A 14,475-nucleotide genomic window follows, 5' to 3' on the forward strand; every position below is an offset into this window, starting at 1 on the left:
TACAGTGAAATAAGTGCTTGCCTTGCTTCACCCTGGAAGGCAGGATCAACGAGGCTTCACTGGCTCTGCAGCTGACAATTATGACACTCTGTACATAAAATGTGCTTTTCAAAATAGCAATGCCAGCAGGAGCAGCCTTCCTCTGCACTGAACCCAGTGTGCCAACAGCTGTGGTGCTTTAAAGCTAAAGCTACCATCAGCAGTGAAGCTGCCTTATAGTGATCTTGTGCTGCAAGGCCTGGAAATGAGGAGAACCATAACCCTTTTCTCCATACTACCAGGATAGGAAAGACTAAAGAGCAGGAGGCACCTTTATCAGTTTGAAACCTGGTGGAAACTATCCTGTACACACCAAATCCCACACTTCTGCCTAGAAAACAGCTATAGTAATCCATCATTTGCACTCAGTTAACAGCTCCAGGCAATTCCTTTCTACGCTTATCTTTCCAGTGCATTTTCCTCACAAGGAAAATTCCTCAAGGTTGGATCTGATTTTTTTTAAGCCAGCCTTTAAGTGATCATGGTCTAGTTCACAGGAGAAGGGTTAGGCAGGGTTGCAGTTGCAGCTGGCTGTGTCTGCTGTTGCTAGCAGCAATCCTCCTGACCCACTCTCCTGGTGCACAGGCAGTGTGGGAGCAGAAGGTAAGGAGGGAACTACCCAAAATGCTTTCTCTTTGCAAAGTCTGTTTTTCCTAGAAAGGAAAGTAGAGCTGCCTACTAAATACAGCTTCAGCTGCTAGAACTACTTATTGCTTCTGCAACCATGGAGATTTACTATTCACTTCAAAGCCCAGCCAAAATGCAAAACCGACATTATACACCCACCAAAAGGCAGCAAGAAGGTCTGCAGGGTAAAGAGCAATTGGGAAAAAAAAGATCCTAGTTTAAAATAAAAGAGGGAAAAAAAACCCCACCAAACCACATTTTAAAAATGCCCATGCCTAGAAGAGCTTTTCCCAGCCCTTCATCTCTGCTTGAACATTCTCTAAGCAGCTTACACTTTACACATACACCCAGATGAGACCATCTCTGTGGGTTCAAGCGTCAGTGAAAGTTGAAGTATATTGCCTGTGGTGTTAAAGGAAGAGGATTTTTTTGGCCAGATTTTCTTGCTCAGGTAACATGCCCTCCACCAGGGGTTTTGTTTCTCTAAGGCAACAGCCTGACAGCAAAGGGAAGCATCAGCATAACATTTCATTTCTCTCATCTACACCACACTTGTACTGGTGAAATCATTTATCATGAGCCTTCAGCAGAGAGCTTGTAGCCATCCCCACATGCACTCTACTCAAAGCTCTGTGCTCATCAGTCCAACAAAACCATGCAGCAAAACACACCTGAGTAGTACTTTGAGCAAACCTTTTTCTGCAGTGCTTATCCAGCCCAAGTAATAACTGTGCAACCACCACAGGCCCCATGTGAGGTTTTGTCCTGACCTTACTTCTAGAGAGTCAAGGGAGGTAGTCGGGGGTGGTGTCAATCCTCTGATTCACTCAGCTCTGGGCTTCTAAGATGAGAGTGAATCAGCAAGAGGCCAATTAGAAGATTGTGTGCAACAAGGATGCTTGCTGCTTATATCTGAGCAGCTAAGTCCCAGCATCCAGCCTGAGCAACTTGGTAAAAGGTTCCATTATCCATCTCCTGAGCTTTACAGTTCCTTCTCCTTTGGAGTGAGTGGCAGATTTCTAGTAAGCGAATCTGGAGAAGCTCTTCCTGGTGTTTAGACAGATCATGTCTTTTTATTTAATTGCATGCAATAAGTCATCTGATAATAACATAATATCAGTGAAAAAGAATGAGACTGGAAGATGGCCTCCTGCTTTGAAAATAAACAACTTGGTTGCACCAAGTCTTTTGACTAGCAGCAGGAGCCGATTATACAGCCACAGTTCAACTCCATTGGCTTTATTTCAATTAATGAATACTGGATGAGCAAGGCACATATATCAGCCTCTTCTGCAAAATGATTGAAGTCTCTCCTTCTGCAGGAAATCTGCATCAAGGCTCTTTGCCCTGCTTCTCTCCCCCTCCGCCATCCCTTTTTTAATGCAGCACATTTTATCTACAAAGGACATCTCCTCTCCAGCTAAAAACATGACAACAACAATAATAATAATAATACACTTAATCAGATTATTCTCAGCTCCATTAATTCTATTTAGATTTGCAAACAGCAATTAATACACAAACAGGAATATTAACATACTGGTTGCCCAGTACCCCCCACAATTATTTTTCTATGAAAACTACTCTAACCTCCACCAACACAAAAGCACTGCAAATATGCAAATCTGGATGACTCAGTTTTAGTCTGCATGCCAGAGCACAGGGGCTGGGAATACTATAACACATTGCACCTAAAAACAACAACAAAGTAGTGACTAATGGGAAAAAATGATCCAGCACTAAAAAGCTTCTTAAGATTACTCATTGGTTCTTATACCCTTAAAAATAGATGGCAGTGTGCCAAAAGCAGCTGCCTAGGTAAGACTGAAAACACCAATGCCCTCTCTCAGCCCAACTTCAGCTGAAGTGATTCCTGCATATATGGTAACTCTCAATGGATTCTTCTTCCACAGACTACCTGAGCCCCTCCATATACTCACACTCTCTCAATTAACTTTTTTTCTGAACTGAAAATTTCATGGTTGGATGGGCCTTTGGGTAACTGACCTGGTAGAAGGTGTCCCTGGCCATGGCAGGGGTTTTGGAACTAGGTGATCTTTAAGGTCCCTTCCAACCTCAACTATTCTGTGATTCTATGGTCAGGTAGACTCTGGGGCAATCTTACAGTGTTTCTGCCTCATCTTTCTATGATGCTGTTAGTGTTGGAAAGCTTCATCCAAAGAGCAGAGGCAGCAAACCAGAGTGTGACAAGTCCATGCACTAGAACTAGTGGCCTTCAAACAGGGCATCTTCCTCTGAGAGGAAAGCATCAATGCTGGCTTCCAGCTGCCTGTCTTGTCTTGTCCTCTTGTATATATGGCTCAACTGATCACAAAGCAGCTGCTACAATTTACAATCAAGCATATTATGGGACACCAGTGCTTTTTTCCCAGATTTTTAAAAGCTGTTTCTATTGGGATTAAAATGCCACTAAGCAGTGTCACAGTTCAGTTCTCATGTCTTGATTTTTCCTTCCAGCTCAGGTGTCCAGGATGGTCCTGACATTGGGAACCAAGAGCTATTTCTATAGCTTCTTGATCATAAACTATGACACAGCAGTGAAAATCCATGTGGGAAGGCAGAACATTCAATCACCTCCCAACCAGCTGCCTGGTGTGGTGGCAGGCACAGAAGTTAGACTGATTTCCTACTATAAAAAAAAAGGAGAAGGAGCTCCTGAACACTCAACGGCTGCCTAACAGCAGGGAACTGACACACCAGCAACCCACGGAAGAGGCCACCCTTCCAAGTCAAGCCTGTGACAACACCTGCTCTTCCTCCTCTTCAGCAGTTGACTTAAACCCATTCACTGTTATTTATGGAGCCTTAACAACTGTTATATAGCTGGTGGTGCTGCCAGAACAGAGCCTGATTTCACCCAGGGGAGCTGACTGTCCCTGTTGGGGGAAGCAGGCGGAGGGACAGAATGTCAGTCACTGATAACCTCTAGATGAGTGATGCTGATAAATGAAAGAACTGTGGGATCCAAGCAGACAAGGACAACTGAAACGGAGAAGGAGCACAAAGGGGCATTGTTTCAGTGTCCCAGGGACAATGTAATTGTTACCAAACATGCTCCAGAGCTGATTTGCGTTACCAGATTACAGCACACAACTGGCATTAGCATCAGATATTTCCCCTTGGCCTCACTGACCCATTTGCATCCTTGAACAACTAGGAGACTGGTGTGGTGCCTAAAGACATCATTTTCACCTTCAGATTGTCATCTTGTGCAGAGTTAAACATTCATTCTCTTCCCTTATTACATTTCTTTGTACAAAGAGAGCTGCCTGGCTCTATCCTCTCCTTCCCATAAAACCAGTGAATAAGGCATTTCAAAAATAAGCTCTAAGGTGGTAATATTGACCTGTACATACTTTTATACTAGATTCTGCTTCCAGACATAAACATTTCTTATTGCTTCCAATCTCTGCATCCTCAGCCATAGCTACACACCTAGCTCCCTATCAGGTGCACAGTAAGAAGCAGCATTTGGCTGTACATGGCCATGCATTAGATTTTCTGTACATGAGGCAAAGATTCTCCAATTCCAACAAATAAGAACCAAGAAAAACAAGTGGCTCCTTTTGCAAATCAGTGTCATTGTTTAGTTGTTTAATCATACACAGAACTACACAGAGGAACTATCAGGGGGATAGGAGGTAGGAGAAAAAAAAGGTTAACTTTGTAACCTAGGCAGTAAACTCAGCCCTGAAAAATGTTTTTCCTTCTTAACACTTAGAGTATTCCCTGCTGACAGATGCCCAACCATATTTTTGTTAACACACAGTTTTGAAAGGCACTCTTCACCCCAGGAGGTCCAGATTGGAGGCACCCCCCTCCTCTAACTAACCACTTGAATCTAAATTAAGAGCAACAAACTCAAAATCCATCAGTGCTTCAGCTGGATGTCACTGTGATGCAGACACAATGCTTTAAACACAACAGGATAAACAAAGCAATCAAAATACTGCATTTATGGTGGAAAGGGAAATTCATACTTCTCTTTGTGGGTCTTTCCATTCATTTACCCTTTAAATTCACATTACAGAGACTCTTTAGAGTCACCATTAAGAGAAATAAATATATATTTGTTGATAACAGATATAAAATAAGTAAGACATAAAAATAAGTATTCTGGATTTGGGAATACAGATCCAAGTGCAAGTTTAAGAAATGACAACTCGAACTACACACTGCTTTTGCCACAGTTCTGTCAGAGAACGTAACATGATTTAAGAGTGCTACATTCAGAGCAGAACAATCCAAGGACTTATGCTGTTCCATCTTATCAGTTTTTTTCCACCCAAGAATCATGACAGAAGTTCTGAAGGCTCTTCTGACAAAGAAAAGTAGATGGCCACTTCTGAGGGGAGCACAAATGCCTCTTTGGGAAGAATATTGGTTTTCAGAGCTCACATATACACTTTACCCACCGTAGGCAAGCTCCTCTGTTCCAAACACAGCCTTAAATTCTCAGCCACTCTCACACCACTGACAGCTGGAGCCACAGTACCCTGTGCCAAAGCCAGTCCCAGCACTTACCAGCACTAAGCACTGCATTCTCTTCAACCACTTTGGAGACATAAGCATCGGGGTTAACACAGAAGTCACTGGAGCCCTAGATAGATGCAAGACAAAAGGGAAAAGGAACATCAAATAATGCCAGTATCAAAAAGCAGCTTGAGCCAGGTTAACATCAGGGAATCTTTACTACAAGGGTGTTTCAGATGCTGAAGTCTCTCATTGCCATCCCCACTGGCACTGCTTCACACAACCACAGCAGTACCAGCTGGCACACCACAGCACAGAGGAAGGAGGAGCTCTGTTCTTTTCATAGATGCAAATTGCTAGGACAGCTACTTAGAACAAGATGCACTCTAAGATAGACACAGTGTAAAATTAATCTTGTGTCTGATAAACCTGCAGCAAAGGGTGAATGGGACTTGGATCAGAGCCACTTACCACAGCGACAGCCAACTCCAGACCCAGGGATCCCCAGCTGACAATCAGGGCAAACACCCCAAGCAAGCACACCCTGTGGGAGACATGCAGATGGCAGATGTAGAAGCTCTGACTTCAAGCAGATCCTTTCACAAGATGTGTTACTTGGAGTCCAAAACAATTATCAAACCCAAGAAAGTATAAACCACTGCATTTTCCAACAAACCATCCCATTTCATGTGTTGTGGACAGCAGCAACCAGAGAAGTTTATGTCCAGCCCCCTGGTCCTGGGGCTGAAGGGGAAGGAAGAACAGGGTGGAAGCTAAGTCTTATCCTGATTCTAGCAGGGAAGCCAAAGACACAAGGGTGGCTGGAGGAAAGGCAGATTAGCAAATGGATGACTACAGTCCCATCACTTTCACTATTTGCATTCTAGGCTTTACCTTCTGGATCTAAAGATACTCAAAGAAAAATAAGCCAAAAAAAAGAAAAAAAACCCACACAAAACAAAAAAACAACAGAAACATACTGATCCAAAACTGGATAAATCCCTCCTGTTTCTAGAACAAATGTGTTTGTCAGGTGTAAGCACTGCAAGGCTACAGACAGTGGGAGGGAACACTCACTGGTTCCAAGCTCTGTGCATCTGAATAGCACCTAAGCATCCCACACAGTTCCAGGAGAGAGTCACCTGCAGGTAAACAGCTCAGAGCAACAGGGAAGGTGCCTACCACTGCCATGCCAGTCCATCCAGGATTTAAAAGCTTTGTTCTGACAGTTGGACCTTGTTATGACAGAAAGAGAGGGAAGTGTCTGCTATCAAGCAGACACAAGGCAGAGAGCTGACAGAGCAGTGGCCTCAGTGACATTCAGCTAGCACACAGCAGGAGAAAAGGCTTTTGCACTTCCCCAACCAGCATATTAGCTCTTCACCTCTGCTGTCAGTATGAGTGCTAGAGGTATTTAGGTAAAAGTGCTCCTCAACTCCCTCAGGTATGGGGATACAGACTAATAAGCAGTTTCATTTTATGCATCCCTATCTTCAAAGAAAAGGGATGGTGGCTTGCTCTCAGGGATGCTTTTTCCTGCAGGCTCTGAAACACAAGTAGGTTCCCTCCCACCTACACCCTGAAGAAAACAAAACAAAAATGTTTTCATAACCAAGATATTCTTTATTCAAACCTAGTGCAAGCATCTCTGTGAGGAAGGAACATACCTCTTTTTCTGCTGCATTTGTCTCATTCAATACTAGAGCTTTAAAAAAATAAATTTATGGCTCTCCATTAAAAAATAAAATTTAAAGAAATCTACCCCTCAGTTTATTCTGAGTAATCCCTATTCTGTGAATGGATCTGTGGCTCATCCTATAGGAGTAATGGGAGCTTTGCCAGACTGACCTGTGAGCAGCACTCTGGAGTAAAAGGCTAAAAACTTCATTATGTTTTTTTTTTTTTTTCCAAATGGATGCAAAAATCATCAGGCATGGATTAGCAAAGTTCTGTGGTTTTATGACATAAGGAGAAGAGGGCTTGGTGCCTCCAGCTGAGCATGGTAATCAATAAGATACATTTGTTGGTTTACTTCAAATGAAGATGACTGGGTCAGTAGCTGATTGCTTGGCTAGAAGATATAGATCTGGCATTTCACCATCTTGCTTGGCTGTGATACACTTGCTTTTTCTGCCACATGCTCCCTTTGGGGAACGCCTTAATATGAACTTCTGGCTAAGAGGGAATGAGATTCTAATTTAAACCCTGGGTTTACCATCTGTGCATACACTTGGACCTTTGTCTGTATAACCTGCCAGGTATGAAGTCATCTGGCAAATAATAAATCTGAATATGGATTCCAATTGTTAATGGCATCACCATGGATCAGGATAAACTCTTGGCCATGACAGTTGTCATACTGTCACTATGTTTATGACACCAGTATCTTTGCCAAATATGCCAAGCTAAACCAAGCTACAGGACAGGGAGAGGAATTTTTTTTTGGTTTTGTAACAGGGCCTGAGCATGGCAGCATTTGCAGTGCTTTTTAGAAATAGGCATTAATATTGCAACACCATGGCAACAGGGCTTGTCCTCATAACTGTACAAACTCAGCTGAACATTTCTTCAGGTGGGACAACCAAAGGTAAAGGAGAGCAGATCGTGACAAAAGATCTGCTACCAGGTAGTGTAGACACATGCAATGCTTATCACCAATTAACATGTTGGAGAGAATTAAGTAGAGATTTTTAAAGCCTGTAAACTTAAGGGAGGATGTTCACATTCCCATCCCCCAGCAAATGGAGGCTCATAATGCTACCCAGAAGGCTGAGGAGTTCTTCATTGTTAATGAGAAAGCAGTGGACACCAGTATCACTGCATTTTATAGCTCAAGAACCTTTCTGTGAATATTTCTTATAAGTAGCCCAAATCCTGTCCACAGGGGTACACTCTACAAAATCTACATTGTGAGAGGAATTTTAGCTGTTCAATCTCAGAAGTCCTTGATATCAACTGACGAGCCTCTAGAAGTTTAAATCAGCATGCACTTGCATTCAGATGGCCTTCCTTTATGCACTGTGCCTGAGTTAGGACTTACCCCATCAGAATGCCCCTGGAGTTTCTAATGAGCCCAAAGAGCACCAGCAAACATATCAGGACATTGAAGAGGAGCAGGCCCAGGTATCCCAGCCACCTGCAGCAAATAAAGAACATAGGTGGGTGTGTAAAAGACACAGATCAAGAAACTAGTATGACTCGAGGGGGAAATGTAGCCCTTTTCATCAAGTAAAAGCCAGCACTAAAGGTTAATTTCCAGAGCAATCCGAGTATTTGCTGAGTTTAGAGTGGAGGCAGTTCACAGTATCACAGTATATCAGAGGTTGGAAGCAGTTAAAAGCATAACACCCAACATTCACAGCTGCTGAGAAATGAGACTGACAGTCTTGCTCCAGTGTAAAGTTACATGCAAATGGACATCAGCAGGTTTGAAGAAGCAGCACTGCAGCATCTTGAACTTCCTAGACATTTGTTAGAAAATGCTTCAGTTTATGCCACATGTGAAGACAGATGTTTGCTTTTGTGGAATACAGCTGATGCAATCTTCTATTAAAAGCCAAATAAAAAGGAATGTTAGGGTGTGGTGTTAACAGAACTAGGGCAGCTTTTTGCTTTTATTAAAGAGTTACACAATTACAGTGCACTTATTAGGACACAACAATAGCCATTTCTGTGGCTGGCTTTCCCCCAGTGTTAGAACACAGGCTCCAGTCTTTGCTCATTGAGAAAAAGTTTATCTTCAGCTGGTAATGAACACAGTTAAGAAAAATGTTGTTGTCAAGCATTTTGATTTAAGCTGAATGCAGTTTTGCTGAAGGAAACAAATCAGCTGGATGGGCCAAGAGCACCTGCAGCAATATATAGAGCCTTTGGCTCAGCCATTCAGAAGATACACATCATTGTTGCAGAATGGGCCCAAACAGCTGCTACAAGCACTGCACTACAGCACGCTACACACCTGTACCAGTCATAGAGGTCAATCTGAATTGCCAGTTCTTCCAGAGACAGCTCTTCATTCTTCCAAAAGGGGATCTCAGTTGTTTGCCTGACCAGATCATCCAAAAGACCTTGTAGTTTCTGGATAACATGCAGGTAGTCTGTCTGCTTTGTGAACATCTCCTCCAGGACAAGCAAGTTGGGTTCCACTGTCTGGTTCAGGGCCACTGCGGTATCTAGTACCTACAGCATCAGAAAGAAAAAGGAAAAAAAACAAAAAGAGAAAAATAGTTGAAGAATAGATGGTCAAGGAATCACAGAATGTTAGGGGCTGGAAGGGACCTCGAGACATCATCCAGTCCAACCCCCTGCCAGAACAGGATCACCTATACCAGGTCACACAGGAATGCATCCAGGCGGGTCTTGTAGTGAGGAATCAAAACAGAATTCATTCTTACTGGCAAGTCATGGATAGCCTCTGGATTACCAGTCCTCTGTCTTAAGGGGCTCAGACTGCTTAGCCTTCAAAAGCAACTTATAAGCATCTAGAAAGTAGTTTGGTGGCAAGTAGTCCAGTGGTGGCATCTCAGCTGGACCTTGGACACACACATACACACACACATTCTGTATCCATCAGGGTTGCAGTAAGATATCATGAAGTCATAGGTAGCACAGGAACAAGTGCTTGTACTAAAATGATACATTTTACTGAAAGCCTTGTCTGCTTTGGCCTGCCTACTCTTCTGGGTGTGGAAGAGAGCTGATCAGAAGCTGTTTTTAACTCTAGCAAAGAGAAGACTTCATTTAACAAGCTGTGCTTGGTATTTTTAGAAAAGCTGAAGAAAGCACCACTCTGCTAAAGGAAATTTTAGCACATCACTAAACCCAGAGACTAACAAAACCCAGAAAGAGATACAGGCTGCAGTAGTTTTAAGCTGTGCTTAGAAAATTGTCCACAGATCTTGAGCAAAAAGTGGTAGAATGTAAATAAATAACCATTGGACATAAAAAGGGCAAATAATGATAAGGTCTAAATCTCAGTCTGAAAACCAACATAAAGTTAGTTTGGTAAACTAACTCTCTTTTTGACTTCCTTCACTCTGGCAGTTCCTAACTGGTGCTTCTGCTGGCTTGCTGACCTTGACTGCGTTCTTTGTTGTGGTTAAGTACTAACAAACTCTGCTCTTTTCTTTCCCTTGTCCCATGTACAGGGGGGAAGGTGGGAGAGAGAGGGGGAAGCTGTTGGTAACCCCCTGGTTTTGTCCAGGGAGGTTCTTGTGTTGTTTACAAATTGTACATCCATGTAACTATTGGATATTTTGTACATATTCATTGCATTCTATATTTCCAGTTTCTAGTTGGGCTGGTAGATACTTGGTACAGCTTCATTTGCTTTCAACCGAGCCGGTCTGGCAATTTTATGTTGAGGGGGTAATTTCAACCCACCACCCAGGCAGAGGGAGACTCAAGAGGAGAGGTGCTGAGCACGTCTGCTCATTCCCAGAGTGCCCACTCAGTGGTGCTCACCCGGTCTTGGACCCCAGCCACGGTGCGGTTGGCGTGGCGCAGCGAGTACGTCAGCCGGTGGATGCCGTCACTGGTCTCACCATTCCCGTAGAAGCCAACAGCAATTCCAGCACTGCAGAGGAAGCAAGCAAGAAAGGGTAGAGTTAAAGCTAAAAGGGAAGCTATAGAATGCATGGCTTACTGCTGACAGCACCCTTGGTACTCACGTCAGCACTTTCCACAGAAAGGGAAGCCACATGCCTCCCAAAGGGTAGAATCATAGAACGGTCTGGGCCAGAAGGGACCTCCAAAGGTCATCTAGTCTGATCTCCCCACAGTCAGCAAGGACATCTCCAACTAGATCAGATTGCCCAGGGCCTCATTGAGCTTCATCTTGAACATGTCCACGGATGGGGCCACAGACACCTCCCTGGGCAAGCTGTTCCAGTCTTCCACCACCCTCATAGTAAGGAACTTGTTCCTAACATCCAATCTAAATCTGCTCTTCTCTAGTTTACAGCCATTGTCCCTTGTCCTGTCACTGCAAGCCTTTGTAAACAGTCTCTCTCCATCCTTTCTGTAGCTGGGATAGTTGTGCTCCTCAACAACCACTAAAAGAAATCCACCTGCCAACATTTGCCCCCCATTTTTCACACAGCCACTGATTCTTAGCATATGATGGAGACCAGAACACCATCACTTCTCAGTATGTATGTTTTGTTTATGGTACAATAATGAAAATACATAAGAAACTGTTAAGAGTTCAGATTTAGCCATGGGCATGCAGAAATCCAGTCAGCCAAGTGGCTCTGCAGTGAGTCCTGCAAGAGCTCCCACTGCTATGTCAGGAGACATGTGCCTTGCCTGGGCATGAAACACAGATTGTTTGGCTGCATTTTTTAAAAGCAGGGCACAAAGGGCTTGCATTCATTATTTGCCTGTGGTGGTGGTTCCTCTGGATCCCTGTTCCATACCCTCCTCACTGCACTGTGAAGTATCTGTGAACATCATCTATCTTGATTTATCTCCCTGTTAGAGATATTTGTGTCACACTGATTTAGAGAACTGGGAAGCAAGATTTAATAACTTATTAGAACAAAAGACATATTTATTTTTAAAGCAAATTAATTTCAAGCTTGCAGACACAATTCAACTCCAGCTGCTTAGCAAATTACCACCAATCAACTGATTTGCCATAACTGTCCACACATACCAGTCTGCCCCAATTCTCAAGTAAACCATATTAGCTTAAGCCTCACTTAAAGGAGGAAGATCCTGTAAACGAGTTGCAACCAGGAGATTATCTCATGTGAGTCAGTGATACTTCTTCTAAGACAACACTGCAAGAACTCAAAGTTCCTCTTCCCAAACCCATTTTTCCTAATAACAGAAGAGGGAAGAACTCATGAAGAGGTCACACAACTAAACTCAGGGCAAACAAACATTACCAAGATAGACATTTCCTATTCTCATGTCACCTCCAGCTTCAGAGCACCCAGGATCTTTTCTGGCAAGATTCTCAAGACACTGCATGTTTGTGGTAGCAGAAAGGAAGGTAGTGGTGGTTCTGGTGTAAATCTACAGTTTTTCTGGAAGAAACAATTTAGTCTCTTCACAGCAGATTTGTGCTTGAATTAAAGCCCTGCTCTTACAGAGATGGTTTGAAGGAAGAATAAGAGAGGGAGGAAACAAGCCAAACAGCTTTGTTTAATAGGAAGGGTCACTAAAGGACATCAGACATTCTTCACCACCATAACTGGTTGGGATGTGAACCCAAGCAGGCAGGCCAGAGTGGGCTTTGTCTAGGTAACCATCCTTCGCACTGGTTTGCTCTGGATGATACATCCATCTGCAGTCCAAAAGACTGGTCCTGCTCTCACTCCTCTCCTGCAGCAGGACCGCATCAATCCCTCCCCTCCTTTCCTGGGCTCAGCCACATCAGAAAGAGAGCAGAACTGGCTTCATTTCTGCTTTCTCTTCATACATACAGGAAATGGATACAAAAATCATGCTCTAGAAGTAGAGCCACTATGACAATCTGTGTCAGACTCAAGCTTTTTCCAACAATTAAATGTCCATAAATTATAGAGCACTTGGCCCATAAAAGCCTCAGCTGGTCTTTCAAGGACAGCAGACAGACTTAATCATGAGCAAAAAGAGAAGCAGTAGGTATGTAACTCTTAATATTTAGTGCCAATACCAGAACTCAATCTCTTCATGAACACCATGCTTCAGATATTTCTCTAATGCAAATGATGCTGATAATTAAAGGGAGAAAAGCCCTTTGCCTTCTTCCCTGGTTGCAGCTGTTATCAGAGCTTGATAACACATACAGGGAGGTGGAAGGGATAGAGACATACACACCTCCCTCTCCTCCTGAAGTAGAGATTGCAGCTCCAGGATAAGGTAACTCAGCATCCCATCACTGCAATCACTAACCTGTGGCTTGAATCGCTCCTTGTCTTATCAGAGCAAATTCAGACAGGCTCTTCCACTCTCCTGAGCAGCAAAAAGCTTCTACATTTTTTCTTCTACTGTAGACACCAAATAAATTCCAGAACATTCCTGACACGGAATATGCAGATCTGACCCCTTTAATTAGTGAGCAATTTCTATTCAGCTTGTTACAGCTACTAGAATGCCTGTTCTTTCAGCAAAGGCTTGGTAAGAGCCCAAAACCTGCTGCTTGGCTCTCAGTATTCCCAGCACAGGAGCAGGGTTTGAATGGAAAAGACTCAGAAACAGCACTCTGAAGTAGCAGCAGTCATCTTGCCACCCTTTAAGATGCAGCACAGCTAAGTACATCAGCCAGTTTACTCAAAGGTACCAGTTATGAAGTGCTAGCAACTACAGGCAAACGACTTGAAGCTTGTTACCCCAGGCAGAACTACCCCAGCAGTCATCTGCAAGCTTGAACCACAGCCTGGACTGCCCTTAACCCTCTAGGCACAGTCACTACTGCTGAAAGAAAACACTAGAGCAACAGGAGCTGGAATAAAAGCCATGTAATTCAACTAATGAATTCCTCTAGACATGCTTATCACACTTTCAATGGAACCACACATAAAGCATTAACTGTTCCATCACTGCCCAGCAAATGTCAGCTCTGCATTCACCCCCTGTGCCAGCAAGGCCACTTATGCAGCCATTTCTTCTCCTAGGAGCAAGCTGTACAGCTGGATGGCAGTTCCCCTTTCTACCATGCTAGAGAGGGAAGGAAACCATCTCTGAAGTCCAGGCTGTGGCAGCTGCCTGGACCTGTGCTGTGACAGAGCTGATGGGGGAAAGCAGTGGAGGAAGGGAAAGAACTGTTGCTGTTTAATTTTCCATTTACATTCAGCTTCATCTAAATCCAGCAGTCATTTCAAATCCCTGCCTATACACACTGGTTTAAGTTGCTATTGTTTAAAGCAGATTTAAGGATTTGCACTAGTTTTTAACTACATTATTTGATTACAGGCAAACAGAGGGGCTCTTTCACTTTCAGCAGTTCTTTTAAGGTAAAAATAGATGAACTCATCTTAACCCAGCACTGTAAGTCCTTGAGGTCAGGACAAATCACACAGCTTCTTGTACAAACCCTGTGAGTCTCTATAAGCCTAAAGATACAGCAGATCCATTTCCTGGTACAGAATGACAAAAATCATCCTCCATTGGGGAAACCTGCATTTCTGCCATGCAGTGTGGACACAAGAACAGCATTCCTGAATGGCACAGCTTGTTTCCACCCCAGCACCCTCTGGAAGATACTCCAACGCATTGTTGGCACTTCAATGGCAAAGTCATCTCCCCTTCTGCTATTCTTGCTCCTGTCACATAAACACCCTCCCTAGCACACACACACACACACACACACACACTCCCTTCCTGAAT

At 43.5% G+C, this 14,475-nt stretch overlaps 1 protein-coding gene across 1 annotated transcript in view; it reads right to left on the reverse strand.

The window, feature by feature from the left end:
* TTYH3 (tweety family member 3) overlaps positions 1-14,475 on the reverse strand; it is a 77,195-nt gene that overhangs the window by 16,294 nt on the left and 46,426 nt on the right. The window contains exons 3-7 of the mRNA XM_054391041.1: positions 10,624-10,735; positions 9,119-9,339; positions 8,201-8,296; positions 5,632-5,704; positions 5,212-5,287 (exon numbers count right to left, since the gene is read on the reverse strand). Of these exons, the coding sequence (XP_054247016.1) occupies positions 5,212-5,287; positions 5,632-5,704; positions 8,201-8,296; positions 9,119-9,339; positions 10,624-10,735 (578 nt within the window). The remainder of the gene's footprint in view (positions 1-5,211; positions 5,288-5,631; positions 5,705-8,200; positions 8,297-9,118; positions 9,340-10,623; positions 10,736-14,475) is intronic.

Source organism: Indicator indicator, chromosome 22 (assembly GCF_027791375.1).
Source record: "Indicator indicator isolate 239-I01 chromosome 22, UM_Iind_1.1, whole genome shotgun sequence".
Lineage (NCBI taxonomy): Eukaryota > Metazoa > Chordata > Aves > Piciformes > Indicatoridae > Indicator > Indicator indicator.